General features: G+C 40.0%; 1 protein-coding gene across 2 annotated transcripts in view; it reads right to left on the bottom strand.

Annotated features, from left to right (window-relative positions):
• PRKD1 (protein kinase D1) overlaps positions 1–10,042 on the bottom strand; it is a 318,037-nt gene extending 307,995 nt beyond the window's left edge. For both annotated transcript variants that reach the window (XM_021695289.1, XM_021695290.1), the window contains exon 1: positions 9,779–10,042. In XM_021695289.1, coding sequence (XP_021550964.1) covers positions 9,779–10,042 — 264 coding nt within the window. The remainder of the gene's footprint in view (positions 1–9,778) is intronic.
• Between the last annotated feature and the right edge of the window lie 11,355 nt (positions 10,043–21,397).

Genomic DNA, 21,397 nt, shown 5'->3' with positions numbered 1-21,397 from the left:
TTCAAAGTGAGATCTAATTAGTTAATGAAACCAATTCTAAATGTTCATTGTCAGTTCATCTTTAAGTTATACGAAAACTTTTGATCACAGGGGATAACATTCTAACCAAAGTAAGGTTTATGTTTGTTTTTGTTTTTAACTTAAGACTCCATTTAGAAAAGTTACTCAAAATGACATGGCCAATATATATAATCTAATGATTCTTTCCATGAAATAAATTCTAGGTGTAAGTTTTATCTTTAAATATACATGGATTTTGGGGGTGCCTGGGTGGCTCAGTAGGTTAAGCATCTGCCTTTGGCTCAGGTCATGATCTGGGGTCCTGGGATGGAGCCCCGCATCGGGCTCCCTGTTCGGTGGGAAGCCTGCTTCTCCCTCTCCCACTCTTTCTGCTTGTGTTCCCTCTCTCGCTGTGTCTCTTTCTCTGCCAAATAAATTTAAAAAAAAATCTTTAAAAACAAACAAACAAACAAGGATTTTTGGCCAAAAGACCATAAAATGTCTTCCCTAAGGACGGTTTTTCTGTTTTTGCTTGTTTATTTTTAACTTAAAACTCCAGTTTTTATTGTTGAACACACACTCAAAAGGAATTCTAGGATAACAGACATAAACTGAGGGTTCTGGACAAGTGGTTTTACAGTCATTCTACATAGTGTATTAGCTCAGATCCACTCTACTAGTCCATTCCCAAAGAACTGAATAAAAGCAAAGATCATGCAAGATTCAGTCTTTTATTCTTGGAAGATCTATTCAAGCTACTGGCTATATTTAATTATTCTGAAGATGTATATCCCAGGGTGACAACAGCTCATTCCATGTCAATAGATGAAATTAACATCTGTCACAGGGAAGGGCACAGAGCATTCCTGTCTAGGAGCTACTCTGAGGCTAATCTATTTCTCAGCACTAGTCATTTAGTAGAGAAGAGCTAGGCATGAGTGACCCATCCAACTACTCCTCAAACAGCAACTGATGCCCTGTGTCCTACTAGTTAAAGATGAATGGTCTCAAGATAAGGCTTACAAGGCACAGTACTTGACTAACAGATACCTAGCAGATTCAGACTTCTAGTACAGCTGGAGAGGTCTGCTGCCTTTCTGTCAGCCAAGAGACCACCAGGAAGTCACATCAAAAGAGAATTCTCTATGTAACTCATCCATTGTATTAAAGCTGCAAAAGTTCTAAATTTATCAAAAAGAGGCAACATTTCAGGCACCCTTCTCACCTATCAGGAACAAATAACTACTACATGCTTCCCAGTAGTCATGCAGGGCAGGAACCCTTTGGACTTAATTGAATTACCGATATACTTTAGATTATATTGTGTCTATATATAAAGATACATTTTTGTAAAGCCTAAAGATAGTACCATTAGTCTGCAAGGGAAATATTGGCCTTAGCCCTGTACACAAGCAATGCAAAGGAATGCAAGGCAAGTCACAATTTGGAATAGCCAGCAGTGGAAAGAAAACCTCCACATGGCCTGATTAATCATGCACAACAAGTGGGAGTAAGTTTACCTTAGGGTGTGTTCATTCATAACTGACCAAAAATAAGCAAACAAATACATAAAACTTATAAAAAGAGAAAATGTATCTGCAAAACATGATCCTCAGCATATGGGCAATCCAAATACCTCTCAAATGAAAAGCAACCACTGAAAGGCACTTTTCTTAAGGACCTTTAGTTATTTTCTCAGAATCTCCTCAAAATCAATGAAGTATTCAAGAAGAAATGATTCACTGATTTACACTGGTAGCTAAGATTCTTTATACCCACAAGTCTTGAGCCACACTGATCAATAGGTGGTCTTCCATAATCGCTTCTTCCAAGATACCTCCATGTCCATATCTCCCTGGGAAGAAGTGTTGTGAACCAAGGTAGTCCAATTTAATCACACAAGTTAATTAACTTCTTTGGAAAAACAACAGTGGTGTCTGGAAATGTAAAGATGGGTAAGGCATGGCTATCTCCACCTCTTCTTACTGGAGTAAAATAAAAGTAAATTCAAACCAAATTCTGCCACTCCACTTAAAAAAAAAAAAAAAAGCAGATTAATTCCTCAAGGGTGAGGTATGGCTCTAAAATACTTTGGGCAATCAGCTATCTGTAATGGCCCTAATACTCCCAGGGAGAGTCCATCTTTAATGTTCCTCACATTACTTATCAGTACTTGGGGGGAGAGGCGGGGGCAGGATCTTGCTCAGTAAGAGAAGCATTGTTGTGGTGGCCACCAGAGTGACTACACATTTAGCTGACCATGAAGTGGGATGTGAATTCCAGACGAGGGAACCCTTCCAGACTAAGGAATCACTTAAACACACACATAAATAATACACTGTCAAAGCGTTAAGTGACTTTAAGTAAATTTCAGCTAACACAATAGGAAATTTAACATTTCCCCCTCTCCCATACTCTGATAACTCCAAACTCTCTGTTCAGATCTATGGCCAGCCCAGCCCCCTCTGTTCTTAGGAATAGCTATAGTGAAGTGAATCAGATACTGGGGGATTTGCTTTCTACTTAGTAGCCATGTGGAATGGGGTAAACAATTTAACCCCCTCAGGTTCCTTACCCTTAAAGTAGAGAGAATGTCTATCACAAAGGGCTACTGTGAAAATCAGAGATGACAAATGAAAAGAAACCAAGATACAGGCAGGCACAGAGAGTACATGCCAGGAAGGTTTTGTTCCTGGAGGCTTCCCTCTGCCGGCCATTGTTACCGTGAGGCCCAGAACCTTACAGAGCACGACCCAATGCTCCTGGGATGAGCTCTTCCTAAAACTCTCCTACCAGGTCATCCTGGAGTTGCTCTTTGAACCTTTCATTTGCGACACTGTGAAAACTTCCAAGGAGAACTACTCAGCTTGTAAAAAGCCACCCCTAGACCTCTCCCCACTGCTATCCATGAGTTACGTGGTGGGGCCATTCTCACTAACTCAATCCACAGGAGGTCAGAGCTTCACTGTCCTCTTCTGCCCTCTGGTGCCCCTAGTCTCATAATCCCAGAAGCCTCGCCTACGGTAGCCTGCTCAGGTCACCACCTATACCAAAGCTTAACTGCCACCCCTCCAACCCTACCATTTCCCTGACTCTTTCCAGCTTTTGACAAGAGCAAAAGCTACAGCTATTTGACCTAGACCATTGCTTTTGGTCACAGGGTCTCGAGCCCTACTGTTACTGTTCTGAGGGTCTGACTGGACTAACCAATCTCTAAATAATTACAACTCTATAAGTCACATACGTTCTTAGTTGCAGCTTTCCATATCCAGGATGCACACCAAACCTTTCAAAGACACTGAGTACAAAGACTCTACAGATGGTTCCTCATGGCCAGGAGACTGGACTTTTCCGTAAAATGAGAAATATTCTCCTGTCCCACCCTAATAATCTGTTTTCTTTGATAAAGAAATCACTCTTAGGTGTCTTCAAATTCTTCCCATTCCCTATACCAGATGCCCTGAAGCCCTTACAAATGTCCCCCCTGAAGGTTGGCCATGATACCCTGAGAACTTTGAAAGATCACTGATTGTGATTGTTTAAAGGTTTTATAATGGGGCATGGACTTTAATAAGAGGTAAGGGGTAATTAGTGAAAAGATCTGAAAAAGATTTGTGATTGGCTCAGCGAAACGGCTAACTCGGTTGTTTCCCAGTAAAACTGCCTCTCATCCCAATATCACACTTCGGCATGTGTGGGAACAACTGTGTTATATGAGCTATTCATCAGATGTAACAACTTAGCAAACAACCCCTACATGCTAGTATAATAGCAAAATATGATCTCCCAAAGTCATTTCCAAGTGCCTTCCTCCTCGTATCAAGGGTAGATTTGCAAAGGAACTTCTGATTTTGGTCTTCAGGACCAGATTTGAGAATCATTATGTTGCCAAATACCGTACCCTTACCTATTTTATTTCCCTTTTTTATCAAATGAAATATCATTGAAATTACACTTGCAACTGAAGAATTAAATCAACTTCTTGTCAAAAATAATAAAAAGCAATGAAGATGTGCTGTACTTTTATCAGCATATGTGTTTTGCATTTAGCAATAATCAAATTACTCCTTGAGGAATTCTGAGAGGTTGAAATTTGAGAAGCAGTTTCAAACAACTACTCCTAAGATTTGCCGTATTATAGAGGACAGAGAAAACATGTTATCTAGGCTTTACAGGCCTTAAAGTCATACTGCTTTTTAATACTACAATTTTATTCAAATGTTGATATAAGATAAAGTACACATTTCTTTTGCTAACAAGACAGTATGCCAGTTTGTAAAGCCTTGGGATATCAATAATCCTATTTACTATGCACCTATTTGCCAGGCAGTATATTTAATCCTTTATATATATTATCCTTAATGTTCAAAGTAATCTTAGATAAGTCACAACCACACATTCACAAGCTTACAAATTTGTTTGTACTGTCCAGTAAGGTCAATAAAGTTATTCATGCATAAACTGGTGAAGGCCTATATATAAACACCTCACCAAAAAAAAAAAAAAAAAAAAGAGTAATAATAACTGCTAAATAAAGTTTTAAATCTCCCTTAATACCCGTGATAGGAGCCTGTTGATATGGACAAACACAGTTATCAAGTATGGGGTAAATTTTCAAACTTTACTAAAAATTTTCCAACCCCACCTACCCTCCAACCCCCACATACACACACACTATAGATTTCACAGAAAATTCTTTTAAGTTTATCTCAATCCTGGATCTAAAGGCCCAAATTAATTTCTATATTTGTCAAAACAGCCAATCATCTAATTCTTAGAATATTCTCTAGAATACTTTCTAGAATATAGAATATTCTAGAGAATTCTCCTTGTGGGGGGCCTGGCTGGCTCAGTCAGAAGGACATATGACCCATGATCTCAGGTTTGTGAGTTCGAGCCCCACATTGGGATAGAGACTACTTAAATAAAATTTTTTTAAAAAAGGAATATTCTTCTTGCGAAAACTGTCAAATAGCATACCTCTATAAGAAAAGGTTTTCTGGGGCGCCTGGGTGGCTCAGTGGTTAAGCGTCTGCACTGGGCTCAGGTCATGATCCACCCCCAAAGTGGGCTTTTAAAACTATGTTCCAAAACACACTTATATACTTAGATAATAAACTACTATGTATATATGTAAAAACTGCACATATATAGTACATGAGCATTACATATACATCAAAATATATTCCTATTATACTACTAAGCTTGAAATTATAATTTTAAACATACACTATTGAATTATATTAAGAATCACTTAATGAAAGGACAATTTCTATACTTCATCATTAAATCAGAAATCAAATGACCTATAATAATGACAAATATAAAATCTGAATAAAAAGTATACACCTAGGGGCGCCTGGGTGGCTCAGTCATTAAGTGTCTGCCTTCAGCTCGGGTCATGATCCCGGGGTCCTGGGATCAAGCCCTGCATCGGGCTCCCTGCTCAGCAGGGAGCCTGCTTCTCCCTCTCCCACTCCCCCTGCTTGTGTTCCCTCTCTCGCTGTGTCTCTCTCTGTCAAATAAATAAAAAATCTTAAAAAAAAAAAAAGTATACACCTAAGACCCAAACACCATCATTAGCTTAAAAGGATTTTGTTGTTCCTCATATGTTGGGCTGATCAAGTAGTTAATTATTTCCAGCTTAATCTGTAGAAATAGAGTAGCTAAAATTACAATAAAGGCAAAAATGACACTACAACTGCTAAGAGAACAATTTACAATTAAAAAAGTGAAACAATTATAAGCATAGCAAATCTGTTCTCAAATCAAGGCACTAACCTTTATTATTCTTTTAGTGAGCTATCTTCTATAAAATCTCACTCTTTAGTTTCTCTGGTCAGATACATGACTGTGTAAACTGAAACTATATGCCAAGAGACTTACTGATGTTATTACTTCATTTTAGTAAATTCAAAAGGGAAATATGAGTCATCTTTCTAATAAGATAATAACCAAAATGAATGGACAGGTAGTCATATTAGTTGCAACTCACATCCCTAAATTAGTACTGCTTGTTTAAAAAGTGTGTGTGTGCGCGTGTGTGTGTGTGTGTGTGTAGATAGACAGACAATGTACTATGAAACCAAACTAATTCATCCTTTGGGATACTGTTCCTTGCCTCAAAACAATTCCTTCTTAGTCTGTATATTCAAGGTTCCTTTGATAGTAAAAAGTAACAGTGTTTCAAAGCGAAGTCCATTACTATTATTTTTTTGCCTTCCAGAAAACAATAATCATGTTTTTATAACATACTAACAAAATGCATGTCTTTATATACAACAGCCTTCAAGGTTATATACTTGCAAAGTAAAGAAATAAGCATAAGTAAAACCTTAGGCTAATACTTCCAAAAAAGAAGGAATAACATCTTGTATATTTAAACATTGTTACATACAGAAGAGCCAGACTAGATTTTTGACCTAAACTAAAAGATAAAAGAAGTAATTCTTTAGCCATATAATTCAGTACATACTTGGACTACATTTACCTTAAAATGCTGAATTACCATTAAAATTTTTCAAGTACAATCAAATGCCTGCCAGTTTCCAAATCTACATAATCAAAGAAAAACTATACTCTAAATTCTAAATAACAACAGTAATAACTTGAAGATGAGTTTCTCAGGGACAGGATCTCTCTTATTCAGCCCTACACACCTCAGTTGCACACCCCACAAGAAATGGCCCATGAATGTTGAGGAAATAAATTGAATTGTCAGCTAATACTTCCAAAGATTTAAGCTACTCTGATCTCTTTTAGTATGAGTATTTAGAGAATTCTCAAATCTTATGAAACCCCTTTTCAAAAAGTTAATGAAACAATGAATGTAGGGGGGCGCCTGGGTGGCTGCGTCGGTTGGTTAAGCGTCTACTTTCAGCTCAGGTCATGATTTCAGGGTCCTGCGATCGAGCCCCGCACCAGGCTCCCTGCACAGCAAGGAGTCTGTTTCTCCCTCTCCCTCTGACCCTCCTCCCGCTTGTGCTTTCTCTCTGTCTCAAATAAATAAATAAAATCTAAAAAAAAAAACCCAATGAATGTAGAGGGCTCAGAAAATCAGGAGAACCTTCTGCTGTAAGCTCAACATGACTCCATGTCTACATTATAAATTGTAAATGACTTCAAACTCTCAGATCCAACCTAAAACATTCATTTCCCTCCCTTCCTCTCTCTTTTTCCCTCCTATCATGGTTATCTTCAGCCAGTACTTAAAAGAACCTGAAATAAGGGACAAAGGATCTCCTCCCATTTCCTTAATTCAGCACTGACCCTGTCTGCCATTTCCATTGTCACAAAGCAGAGAGATCCCTGCTATCCTGTGATGGATATTCAGCCCTCTTAATCTTGTTTCTGCCTCGGGTGATAATGTAGCTCAAGATAGATGACAGAAGACAGAGAGATGGAAATTTTTCTGTCCAGACCCACCATCCAGTAAATATTTACTTACAGTATTCTGTATATAAATAACCCTCAAATCCATATCTCTAAATCGAACTCTTTGCCATAACCTTTAAAAAAAAAAAAAAAAAAGTACAAGGGAGTTCTTTACCTTGGCTATCCCAAGCCATTTAACTTCTCAAACTTCTTTCAGCAAGAGAAGAGCTACAAGAGTAAATACAAAAGGAAGAGGTTCCCCTTATAAATCAGCCACCAAGGCTGATGATTTTCCCTTTCCGGTACCTTTCCAGGTCTCTCCCCAGAGTGTTGGCTCAGGTCTCAAGTAGCTCATGACTGAACTCCAGTTTTCTTTCTACCATAACATTTTTGGCATTCTAAAACATCTTCTACACAGCAAATACATCTTTCAGATGTCCTTGGTTTGATATCTCTATGTGGAAGATTACTGAGGCTTCTACTAATTTGAGTTCATTTTAATTTCAAGGCCTTTTCACCGTTATATTTTCTCTAAATAACCTAGTCACTACCCTCAGGCCTGCTGCAATCCATAGGTGCTTGGAGCCTCTCTCCCTTTGCACTCATATCCTTCCCTCCATATAACCCCCTTCTTGGTAGCTACTGAGACAACTGGAATTCACTCTCCATTCAAAATCCCAAATCCCCAAACCTCTTGAACCATTAATGTTTCTCTCCATCCTAAACTCCATCAAGGGGTGTGTGTGTGTGTGTGTGTGTTGTGTGTTAAAGCTGGTCAAAACAGTCCATCCATATTAATCTGACTCAATCTGAATATTCCCTGTGACTCTACCACTTGTTTTAAATTTAGGTAAATGAAAATTCTATACAATTCCATTACCTTTTTCAGAAATTTCATTATACATTGTTTTTATGCTTATCCAGTAATGCTCTTAAATCCACTGGTTTGCACCCTAATGAAGACTGTTGTAGACTACAACTTCCACTAAGTGAAGGCTTTCAGTGCCTAGGAGAGTACTCTGTTCACCTGCAACAAATATTCCATAATATTGATGAGGAGGCACAGGACAGGACTTATACTAGAATTAGACAGAATTTGTCATTTACATGGAAGTTGAAAAAGATTGACTCATATGCAATATAAAATGTCACTACATTCAATAACCAAAAATTCTTGACATCATTGTTGCCTTAGTCTAGCCTCCAGAACTTTTACAAACTTCTTAGATTACTGATTTTTCCCTGGGGCTTTTTCTAAAATCCCTGTGCTTGATGCCACAATTAACAACACTTGGAATTAGCAAACTCTGTTCCAAATACTTTAAAGAAAACATTCATGATTATTCAAGTGACCTTTATAAGGCAAGTACTAGCCAGTCCTCCAGGGCTGAAATTCAGCACCTTTAGAGACTTCTGTCCCCACCCCCTAAACCCTGCCTGTTTATACTGAGAAGCCTGGCGCCATGGCCCCCTCTCCTTCACACTCTTATCACCCCTTTCCATGCAACATCACTCTAGATGGCTACAGAAACACCCTGAAATTCAGCTATAAACAGTGGTGGGCAGGGTGAGTCTCCTCCCTGGGTGGGCTGGCCCAGGATAACGGCACTTTTTCCAACCTGCCTTTTGTAACTGCCGTCCAGAGTCCCACAGCCTCAAACTTAAGGGCACAGCCAGCCTTGGGGTGCTCCTGGGAGTGCCCCCACCTTTTATATGTCTGTGCCTCCACTTCAACGCCCCACTATCAGTGCCTCAGGGTTGAAAAATTTGCTTTCACGTTCACACAAAGGTAGGACTAAAAAACTACCAGGAGGTGAGTGGTTGTGATCTGGTCAGTTGTTTTCACAGCTGGCTGAGTCAATCATCCCCTCTTAAAAGCTTATTTGACAGGTGAGAAATTCCTCATCTCTAGATCATTCCAGGAACTCCTCAGCATCAGTCTGAGCTGGGAGAGGGGCCTGAAGAGGAAGGGAGTGGTGCTGAAATCGTGTTGAGCGTGTCCCGGGGGGGAGGCGAGGGGAACTCTGGTACGGGAAGGAGGAATCTGGCGCCAGGAACGTGCCGGTCCAAGGTCCAGAGGGAAGAGAGGGGGGGAGCCGGGAAGTCTTAAGAGGAGGGAGAGGCGCTAAGAGAAATGGGCAAGCAACATACCTGGAAATGTCCCGAGAGGAATGGAAATGGGTGAGGAGGATGCGGACTGCAGAGAAAGCGGGAATGCAAGATGAGGCAAGGGGAGAACCGGAAACAGGGAATGCAGTGCCTCAGATGCCGGCGTCCAACCCTGGCCGGTGCCAGACCCTTCCAGAGCGCCGGCGAGGCTGGCTCCCGGCCGAGCCCCCGGAGCCGGAAAGTTGGCGCGGCGAGGGGCGACCGGACGGGCAGCGCCCCCTGTACGGCGCCTTACCTTCTGGTCGACGATGGAGCAAGCCATCTCGCGGACGTGCGCCAGGCTGTAGTCCCCGGACGAGTCCTGCAGCAGCAGCACGGGCTCGCGGCTCAGGCCGATCTGCAGATGGAACGAGATGCCCCCGGCCGGAGCCGCGACGGGAGCCAGGAACGGCGCGGGCCCCGGCCCGGACCCCGGGACCAGCGCGGCGGCGGCCGCTGCTGCCGCCGCCGCCACGGGCAGCAGCGGGCTGGGCGGCCGCAGGACCGGAGGGGCGCTCATCGCTCGGCAGGGCGCGCCAAGGGCCGCGGGGTCGGGCAGCCGAGGGCGGGGGCCGGCGGAGCGGCAGCCGAAAAGTTTTGCTGCCGCGGAGCCGGGAGCTTCTTTCTCCAAGAGCCGAGGCGGAAAATAAAAACTTTCCGGAAAAGTCCCCGCGCGGGGGGAGAGCGAGAGGATGAGGATCGGGAGGGGAGCGGGGGAGGGAAAATGGCTGAGGCGGGAGGACTGCGCCGCCAGGAGCGCGGGCGCCGCTCGCGGGAGGCGCTGCCGCCGCCGTGGAGCAGCCGCCGCGGCGCGCTCCGGGGGCCGGGGCGGCGGGTCAGTGCGGCCTGGGCGCCGGGCGCCGGGCGGGGGCGGGGAAGGGGGCGCGAGGGGCGGGGAAGGGGAGCTTGGAGGCGGGCACTGCGGAGACACCACCCGGCGGGCGCCGGAGCCGCAAGAGCCGCGGCCGCGCGGCCGCAGTAGCCGCAGGGTGCCGGGTTGCCGCCCCCTCTGCCCTGGGTTCCCGGGGCCTGAGCCTCCCCGAGCCCGGGCAGGACTGAGCGGCGGGGCTTGAGGCCGCCTCCGCGGGCGTGGTCCATCCCTCTCCGTCCGGACTCCGGTCTCCGCTGGCCGGGGTGCCCGGCCGCAGACGGAGGGGACGGGGCGCATCTCCTCCGACCCGCTTCCTAGCGCCGCCAGCTTCCCTGTCCCCAGTCCCCGCCACCAGTTCCAAATGCCCGAGGACAACGCACTTCTACCAGTGGGGTGACCTGTGATGGACCGAAGGACGCCGAGCCCTGCGGTTTTCCGTGGGTCTTACCTTCGAAGCTTCAAGGGACGATGAAAATAGAGGGTCCTCGGAAATCCACTTACAGCCCGCCTCCTTCTGGGAGCCCTCGGGTTTCTTGCCAGAGAGGGTAGGAAGCCTGTCCACGGAAATGTATTTAAACCTGTCTCTACCTTTTTTGTGTCTGACACACCCCGATACTCAACTTCACCTACTCCACCGCGGCTCCCAAGGCACCAGACTTACACAAGTGGCCGAACTGAGGAGATGGTCTCTTGAAAGAGCAGGCATTGTCTACATAAAGACAGGAGGAAGGTCTGATGTGGCCTCTTTCCCTTTATCTTATTCTCTATCTGACACCTCTACTTCTGGAGCCTCGGACACCCTGGTTTCTTTCCCCTCCCATCGTTCTAAGGTCTGCTTTGTAGGACTGGTGCTCCCGGCCTCACCCAGCGCCACCACCATCAAGGCTGGGCACTATCTGCTCCAATTCTGGTAGTTGCTTTTCATTGTTGCTGTTGTTGTCTTGACAGGGGTAGGGGGATGGGTGCTTCCCAGTCTGGAGACGAATTCTAATCCTGTCCTTCCCCCAGGATGGGCTTCAGGGGTGCAGGTGCACAGGGCCCTGACCTCAGAAGGGCCCTGCCGGGTGTAACGCTCTGCCACAGTGCTTTGCTGCCTCTCACCATCTTGGAATTCTTAATAATTTTTCATTTTGCAGTGGGCTGGGCAAATTACGTAGCCCACTTCTCCAGTCCTTCCCCTTACGCTGCACAAGTGCGCATACCACCTACTCGAGCAAATCATTATGTACGTTTTCTTTTGTATTTAAATTGCATTTTATTCCGTTTGGTTCTATGTATGTATGTATGTACGTATGTCTTGATCTCTGTTTCTGACCCAGGACAGGACATCAAAAGTTAGTTTCCTGTTAGACCCCTGTTCTCAGGCTTAGCAACGGATAATGACCCTATGTCATTCGCTGCTCTAGAAGAGATTTAAATTTATTCTCTCTGGATCTGATGGTGTGATAAGGTCTACCTGGATGGACTGGCATTTTCCCTGCCTCCTTATTCATGAAGTAGTTCTCTTCATCCATAGTAGAGTATAATTTTTCTAATATGCCAGATTCAGCTAAAGTAGAAGAATGGTGGGTTTATTCTTGATACAATGCTGTTCTGAATTCTCTAGGAAGTTGTGTTTTGTTTTTTGTTTTTTTAATGTCAGAACACGTGTTTCATTTTCTTTTAAAGTTTGGATAAAGTATTCCCCCAACTTTCTATTACCAGGAAAAAAAAAGTTTCCTTGTCAGTTTACAAGGTACTCACAAAAAGTTAGTTTAGCTGAAGACATTCGTGTTTAATAGGTAACACAACAAAGTATTGAGGCCTTCTCTGTGTCAGGCACTAAACGGGCACCAGGCGTGCAGCTGTGAAGACAGACTAGGTCCCTGCCATAACGAATCACATTTAAAAAGGAAAGAAAAAAAGGAAAACAGTAACTAAGATTATTTCTGATAATCATAATTGCAATGAATAAAAATAATGCAATAGTAATAAGAATGACTTGTGGGGAGGATAGTAGAGAAAGGAACACTGCTTTGAACTAGGGATGAGGGAAGGTTTCAACTGAGTTTACACTTGAGCCAAAGCCTAGATAATGGAAAAGGGCCAGCCTTAAGAAGATCCGGGTTAATTACACTCGAGGCATAGGGACCAGTTAACATAAAGAGTGTAACAAAAAATGTACTTGGCATTTTCAAGGCACAAGAAAAGTGTGTGAAATGAGGTCAGATAGCTGGTAGAAGCCAGATCACAAAGGGTCTTGAAAACCATAGTTAAGAGTTTCTATTATGCTGCACTGCCAAAACACTGAAAGGTTTTTTAAACCAGAGAATAAGATTTAATTAGCATTTTTTTTAAGATTTTATTTATTTGAGAGAGAGAATGAGAGACAGCACAAGAGGGAAGAGGGTCAGAGGGAGAAGCAGACTCCCTGCCAAGCAGGGAGCCCGATGTGGGACTCGATCCCGGGACTCCAGGATCATGACCTGAGCCAAAGGCAGTCGCTTAACCAACTGAGCCACCCAGGTGCCCTTAATTAGCATTTTTTAAAAATCACACTCTGGCTACCATGTATAAGAGAAAAGAATCAAAGAAGAGACACCAGGTAGGAGACTTGCTGTTGTCCAGTCTAGAGACATTTGTGGTTTGGACGACTACAGTTGTAGTAGAGATATTAAGAAATAGGAAGATGCCGGCTCTATTTTGGGGGTAGAACTGATGAATGAGGTTTATAGGGAGAGAGAAAAGAGGGGATTCATGACAGACTCATGAGTTTCTTAGCAATTAGCCTATTGGTGGTGCTGGATCGAAACAGAGAAGATAAGGAGGAAGCAAGTTTTGAGAGAAATAAGATTTCTGCTTTACCATGTGGAGTTTGAGATGCCACCAGATATTCAACCTGGAGATAACAACTACAACTGAATACTTGAGCCCAGAGTTTAGGAAAGAGAATAGGGCCAAAAACACATTTGGAAATCATTAGTGTGGAGATGTTAGATGAGAAATCTACAGAGGGAAGACTTCAGGCATTCATCAGTTACATGCAACTTACAGGGCTTAGATGTCCTACTTAGGAAGAAAGTAAGCTATGTAAATAGCTGCTTCTTATATTCTGGTTTCTCAATAGTATGAAAGATTCTTGTGGAGTGTTGGAAATCACTCAGAAGGAAACAGGGGCGGGGGAGAAAATTCTAAGGAAGCCCTGAAGAATTAAAATTACTTTTAAGAAGTTGATAAATTACTGAATGACAAAGAATGAATAAGGAGAAACAAGAAGAAGAAGAAAAAAAAAAAACTCAAACCACAGGAGCTCCCCATAAGAAGCAGAAAATTCCCAATGAGTGGTTATTACAATTTCTGTGGCAGGCACCTGAGATCTGACCATTTGCCAACTACTACCCACTTTTGCTGAACGACAAGAGAATGAACAATAGATAATACTTGAAAGAAATCTGATGGGTATCTCCAGGGGCTTCAAAATTATACATAGAACATGTGGAAGGTTTTAAAGAATTCAGTGGTTTTAATGCCTTCTGGATGTGTGAACTTTGAAAAAGAAGAAATAGAAAGTGAATAGCTATTTATACAAATTATATTCATGAAATAGGATTTCTTTTCTTTTTTTTTTTTTAGATTTTATTTATTTATTTGACAGAGACAGAGATAGTGAGAGCAGGAACACAAGCAGGGGGAGTGGGAGAGGGAGAAGCAGGCTCCCCGCTGAGCAGGGAGCCCGATGTGGCACTCAATCCCGGGACCCTGGGATCGTGACCTGCCGAAGGCAGACACTTAACAACTGCGCCACCCAGGTGCCCAGGATTTCATTTTTTTTTTTAATTGTGGGTAACCTATCTTAGAAAGAAGGTTCAATACCCTAACAAAGACTCTATGTAAAAGTGAGTTGGGTGTGCAGAAGCATATGGAGGTATTTATAACAATTTCCAAAGATAAATGCTAATTCTGTAGGATATTCTCTAAAACAGAGCTGTATATTGAAATAATTCTGAAAATAACTGCATAAATTTCATTTTTTGTTATAGCTTATAAATTAAATTAGCACTTAAATCCTCAATATAAATTAGCATATAAAGGCATTGAGAAGTCCTACAAGCTTTATTTCACTTAACAATACTTTCTAGACATTCTTGACTTTAAAATCCCTCCTCATTTGTTGCTGTTATTGTTTTTACCATGTAGCATATCTTAACATTTCACATAGCTAGTGTTCCACAGAACACACTTTGAGAAACAGAGTACTATACAACAAATTTAAAAGACCTTAAGTTAAAAGTTAAAGGTAAAGAAAATTGCTCAGATAATTAAAAGCAGATACTTTGAAGAAGAGCATGAATGACAAAAGCAGATGCACATAATATTGGGAGTGTCCACTAATTCATAATTAATTATCAGAAAGAGGATTAAGAATAATCTGATTAGAGGGCGCCTGGATGGCTCAGTCAGTTAAGCATCTGCCTTCGGCTCGGGTCACGATCCCAGGATCCTCAGATGGAGCCTTGCTTCGGGCTCCCTGCTCAGTGCAACGGGAGCCTGCTTCTGTCCTCCCCCCCACTCATGCTCCCTCACTCTCTCTTGCTCTCTCTCTCAAATAAATAAAATCTAAAAAAAAAAAAAAAGAAGAAGAAGAATCTGATTTGAATGGGAGTCAGTCTGGAAGCACTATATGCTTTTTTCAGATGAAATGGGCAACAGAGAAAGAGAAGTGAGTGGAAAAGATACGCAATTCTATAGCTGAAAGGGTCCTATCCTCTAAAACAACCATTTTTCAGCCTAAGAAACTGAGGATCAGAGAAATTATATACCAATGTGGAAATGAGAAATTGGAAAGAGAAAATATGGTCCCAGGATGTCCTTCTTTTTATATAATTGAACACTGGAAGTTGTAAGCATACGGATAAAGATGATGATGGATGGATGATAGATTATTAATATATATGATAAAAACATTTTATGCTGTTGTTTGTTTAAGAGCATTCATAAATTATAGTCTGTAAGATCAGGTTAAATAAGGATAATGTGACAAAACTGGTACAACAGAAAAATAAGGGATGCCTGGGTGGCTCAGTAGGTTAAGCGTCTGCCTTCAGCTCAGGTCATGATCCCAGGGTCCTGGGATTGAGCCCCGCATCAGACTCCCTGTTCAGCGGGGAGCCTGCTTCTCCCTCTCCCTCTGCCTGCTGTTTCCCCTGCTGTTCTCTCTCTCTCTCTCTCTCCCAGGCAAATAAATAAAATCTTTAAAAAGGAAAAAAGAAAAAGAAAAAGAAGGTCCTAATGGAGATGTCAACCATATAGACATCTGCCAAAAACCTACTAAAACCTGGGTGTGTGATAAAATGTTGCCTATCTTACTGATATCTTCATGGGAAATAAAAAAGAAATGAACTTGTTTAGTTCACCAAGAAGAAAAGAAAATTGATTTATTCTTTAAGAAAGCAGATTTTTTAAATTCCAAGGGAAAAAAACAGGTAAGATTGTAGAGTTAGAGACTCCAAAAAGGACAAGAGGCCTTCTTTGAAGACAAGCTTTCAACTATAAAATCATCATGATCTAGGTGAGGAATAAACCCAGACTCCAGTGTGACCACATGTCAACTTCTAGATGAGTACAGATCTGCAAAGAGAATGAACGAGAGTATATACAAATAAAGGTTATTTTAAGCTAAAAGCAATAAGTACTAGCTATACATAAGAATGCTAAGTTTTGGAGGCACCTGGCTGGCTCCATCGGTAGAGCCTGTGACTCTTGATCTTGCGGTTGTGAGTTCAAATGCCACGTTGGGTGTAGAGCCTACTTAAAAAAAAAGAAAGAAAGAGTGCTAAGTTTTTAAACATTCTCCCACCCCTGAGTAATTAAGTTGTAGGCAAAAATTGAATTTTTCATTTTAATTTTTACTTACGTGAGGTTAAACATTTTAATGTGCTTATTGGTCACTTGGTCTTCTTATTTGAATATCATATTCTAAATTCCTTATGTGTTTTTATATTGGAATATTCCTTTTCTACACATAAATAAAGGAGAGACTGTTAATAGGTAAAGAATGTCATTCCTTTGGGTTTTGTTTTTTAAAGATTTTATTAATTTATTTGACAGAGAGAGACACAGCGAGAGAGGGAACACAAGCAGGGGGAGTGTGAGAGGGAGAAGCAGGCTTCCCGCTGAGCAGGGAGCCCGATGCGGGGCTCCATCCCAGGACCCTGGGATCATGACCTGAGCCGAAGGCAGACGCTTAACGACTGAGCCACCCAGGTGCCCCATTCCTTTGTTATATATAAAAGCAATTGCTTTTTTGTCATTCATCTTTTAATTTTTTATGGGGCTGTATTTTTCAAGCTGCTTTATAAATATTTTTTCTGCCTTTATTTATATTGCTTAGAATGGAATTCCCTAATCTAATCAGAAAAATATCCATCTATAGTTTATTTTGCATTATTACTCTTAGGATTTTTTTGTTTTAGTACTTCAATCTAGGAGCTATCTAAGTACATGTATTAATTTCTAGACATTTTTTTTCCTTCAAGTCAATAGTCAGCTACTGGAGGACATTTTTATTTGCTTTTATTTTCATCAATGGGTTAAAAGAAATAGATCCAGCTTCCAGCATTTACCTCTAAGTTTCCTAAAGTATGTTTTAACCTATATTTCTTTAATTTTTGAGGTCATGAGTGTACTTTAAAATTTATTGTCCAGGGAAAAAAATAAAATTTATTGTTCAAAATCTTATTATTATTATTATTATTTTTAGATTTTATTTGTCAGAGAGAGAGAGACAGAGGCAGGCAGAGGGAGAAGCAGGCTCCTCGCTCAGCAAGGAGCCCGATGCGGGACCCGATCCCAGGACCCTGGGATCATGACCTGAGCCAAAGGCAGACGCCCAACTGACTGAGCCACCCAGGCATCCCTGTTCAAAATCTTAAAGCTTTACTTTTGCACACATACATTTACATTTCTACCATTTTTTGTTCTTGTTAGACTTGATTCCCTAAACATCATTCCTTCCTGGGCAGTAACAACTTTGACTCTGCTGCTCTAGTAAGAACCAAAACCTACTGGCCCCAAGGTACAAAATTAGCTCAGGTTCCCTGTAGAAAACAGAATGACACACTTTTTCCTTGAACTTCAATATACTCACAGTCTATTGCTTATAGCTGCCAACTCTAATTGTGCACATCAGCTTTTATTAAGTCAATCCAATATTCAAATTCAGAAACCATTAACAACAGCACATTTCTTTTTATAAAGATGCAATTCTTCTAATCCTGTTTTCAAGGCCCATTCGTTCCAGGGATACAAACTTTTCTTCCCTGATTATTGGATTTTATTTGTTGTCATAGCCTAACACTTTCCAGCTATGACTATCAAATACATTCCATTAGTTGATAATATGCCATAACCTAATTTATTCTTAGTACATGTCATTTTGTGAGATTCAATATTATTTTATTTGGTACATTTTAAAAAGCGCTGACTAAATTTTGAAAAATTAAGAAAGAATAAATGAGTTGCCATTAACCCAAAGTTACTTTTTGGGTTGCTTCCTGGAAAAATTTTTTTTTGACCTGAAATTTCTTGTGTGTTGTTTCTGATGCTTGATTTGGAAAATGAAATTTTTTAAGGGAAAGAATCTGGCAGATTTACTTCTTAGTGACATAACCAGGAAAAATAGTTTTAATAGTTTAAGAAAAAATAATTTGCTTTTCTTGGCTTAGAAAAATTTTAAATGGCATTATTTCTAAAATTCACATATTACTATAAAATTCACATGGCACAAGGTTGAAAGGATGCATAATTAAAATGAGGTCATTTATATGGAATTGAAGCCATATTTTATCTAGTCATCATGCTGCATTTTGTTTATTAATTCTTATCCTCAAACATACAATCCTGGAAGTCATACTGTTGCAACCACAGTAAACTTTCTTTCCCATAGTTTACTATTTTTCAACTGAATTATTTATGCATATGAACTCACATGCATTCAAACTAAAAATCTCTGCCTCAGACAGCATTAAGCAGAATATTTACTTCTTGATTAAATATTAATTTTATATATATATAAATTGTTTATATTTATAAGATATTGTATATACTTTTCATAAATATACTTTGTTTTGTTCAATCAATCAACCAGACTGTCTAGGAAAACTGAAGTCCTCATAAACTGAAAAAGAAAAAAAATCATTAGATTTTAGACTTATTTGAGAATGTATTTAAGAATTATGCACATACTCTTTTAGATGAAAAAAGAACATTCTAGAATACCTTAACCATTCTGCTTTGCTTCTCTGGTTGAATTCCGCCTTGAGGTCGACAAGTGTAGATAATGGGATTTAAACGCTTGTTTGTTTGTCCATGCAACAGCTGTCCTATGACTGTCCAATACATCTTTGTCTTCTCTTTATTTCAACACATTTTCATCTACATCTGACCTGACAAGCTGAACTTTTTTTAAAAGATGTATTTGTTTGAGAGACAGCATGCCTGAGTGGGGGAGGGGCAGAGGGAGAGACTCTCAAGCTGACTCCCTGCTGAGCACAGAGCCCCTGAGCCAAAATCAAGAGTCCGATGCTCAGCTAACTGAGCCACACAGGTGCCCCTTTACAAGTTGAACTTTTAAAAAATTTAGTTATTGAAATAAATTTTACTTGCTTTGGAGAAATAAACAATTTAAATCATCAATGAGGAAGATTCATTTTAACCTTTATTTCCTTTACCAAACATATTTTCTTTGTTTTTACAAAGAATATCAAAATACTTCATAATTGTATGATAAAAAGCATCTATTAATGATTTATTACCTGTGTTCTTTCAAAAAACAAACCATCTTAATGAATAGAAAAATCTTATCAAAATAAATAAGTAGCACAAATACTTTAGCTAATATCCACAATCTCTGCTGTAACATTTGGCTTTAACTTTCTTCACAGGCAAAACAAAAGAAGGAAAACAATGAATTCCTAATTCTTATTGTCTGATTTAAAAAAAAATTTTTAGATGAAATTATCACAGATGTCCATATTATACAAGACATGGAAAAACTCTTGATTTCCATTCTGAGCTCCCTGAGAGCAAGACTCTTGTCTTACCCTTCTATCCCTTAGTTCCAGTACACAGCAAATGCTTATTAATGTGCTTTTTGAATAAACTGTTCAACTCCACTTTGAAGATTAAAAATTTGCAAACATTTTTTTCAAGGTAGTAGTCTTTTATATCCACCCCGTTCAAAAGCTCAAGTCAGTAACCAGCTCTAAGTATGAAGACATTTCCTTTTGGGACTCATTTAATGAGGTTCAGATAAATGCTATCCTCGTGATCTAGTCAGATCCGATTCGCATAGTTAGCTACTCTGTCCGGATATAGCACTTTCTTAGCGCTATTACCCTAGCACCCATCACATAGTATTGATGCATCCTATACCCTGTGGGAACCATTTTATAACCATCTCCACATACCCCTCCTCATGTGGTAGAGAACCATTACCTGGCATAGACTAGAGGCTGATACTTGGTAATAGTTCAATAATTGTTTACTGAATGAGTCAATGACTTGAGTTTGAAATGTCTTCAAGAAATGGATAGCATAATCTAATGGCCTAGCTTCCCAAAAATCAACCATCTCAGCTGTGGAATAACATGTACGGTTATTTTCCTGATTATAAAAGGAACACATATTAATTTTAAAAATTAGGAAAAAATAACATGTAAATTAAAAAAACTATAATCTAACTCAGCGTTACTATTAATCTTCTATTTTTTTTCTATGTGAGTGTGTGTGTGTCGAATCATACTAAAAGTATTGTTTGAGGGGCACCTGAGTGGCTCAGTCAGTTAAGCGTCTGCCTTGGGCTCAGGTCATGATCCCAGGGTCCTGGGATCGAGTCCTGCATTGGGCTCCCTGCTCTGTGGGAAGCCTGCTTCTCCCTCTCCCACTCCCCCTGCTTGTGTTCCCTCTCTGTCAAATAAATAAAATCTTTAAAAAATATAAATAAAAAATAAAATTAAAATATTGTTTGTTAATCTGATTTTTAAATTTAACATACCAAGCATTTTCCTGAAGTCATTAAATATTCTTCAGAAACATTTGGGATGGCTGCAGAATATTCTAGAATGTGGTTTGTCACTCCCTATAGTTGAACATTTATTTTATTTCATTTTTTTGCTGACACATTTTTTTTAAATGTGAAAAATAGCATCATTACTTGGGCAGAAAATATATTCATAAATTGTAATAAAGATTTAGAAATACAGTTACAAGAAAAAAAATAAGACTAATAAATTGTGGGAGGGATTGACTCTGCTAATAAGGATTATATGTAGAGGGTTTTAAAATGGAATAATATAACGATGCACAAAATTTCAAAGAATTCATGATGGTGAATTACTTTAAACTGACATAAAACCTAAAAACACGTTTTTCTAACTAGCAAGACATATCATAGATTTTTTAATTGAATATTCAAATCAAATTTGACACCTCAGGAGAACATCAGCTCTGCTGTCAGAAATCAAAACAGAGATGTATGCTATATTTGGAAAGTAAGTAATAGAATATAAATATATATACATTTTTTACTGTATTTTATTATGACAGAAATTAATTAACTTCATGAAATATCACTGACAAGCAAAATTGTAAAGTATTTGCTTTGCTACTTCCCAACCATACTTTTTGTTAATTGGCTAGAAATATAAGTGCCAATCTAATTTTCTCAATGTTAAAGTATAGTACTTTAAAAATGATAAGCACATGGTTCAGATGGAATAAAGGATGTTTAAAATTAATTTTTAAAACTTTGCAAAATATGTTAAAAGAAAATTTTCTATTTTCATAAACCAATCGCAGTTTTCAAACTTACAAAGTTACAGATTATTTTTATTTTTTGTATTTTCTTTTTTATTAAAGTCTAGTTGACACACAGTGGTATGTTAGTTTCAGGAATACAACATAATGATTCCACAACTACAAAGTTACAGCTTATTGAGTAATGACACAATTGATTAAATAATCCAG

Source organism: Neomonachus schauinslandi, chromosome 9 (genome assembly GCF_002201575.2).
Source record: "Neomonachus schauinslandi chromosome 9, ASM220157v2, whole genome shotgun sequence".
NCBI lineage: Eukaryota > Metazoa > Chordata > Mammalia > Carnivora > Phocidae > Neomonachus > Neomonachus schauinslandi.
Note: the sequence above shows the minus strand (reverse complement) of the source record. Positions and strands in the feature narration are given on the sequence as shown.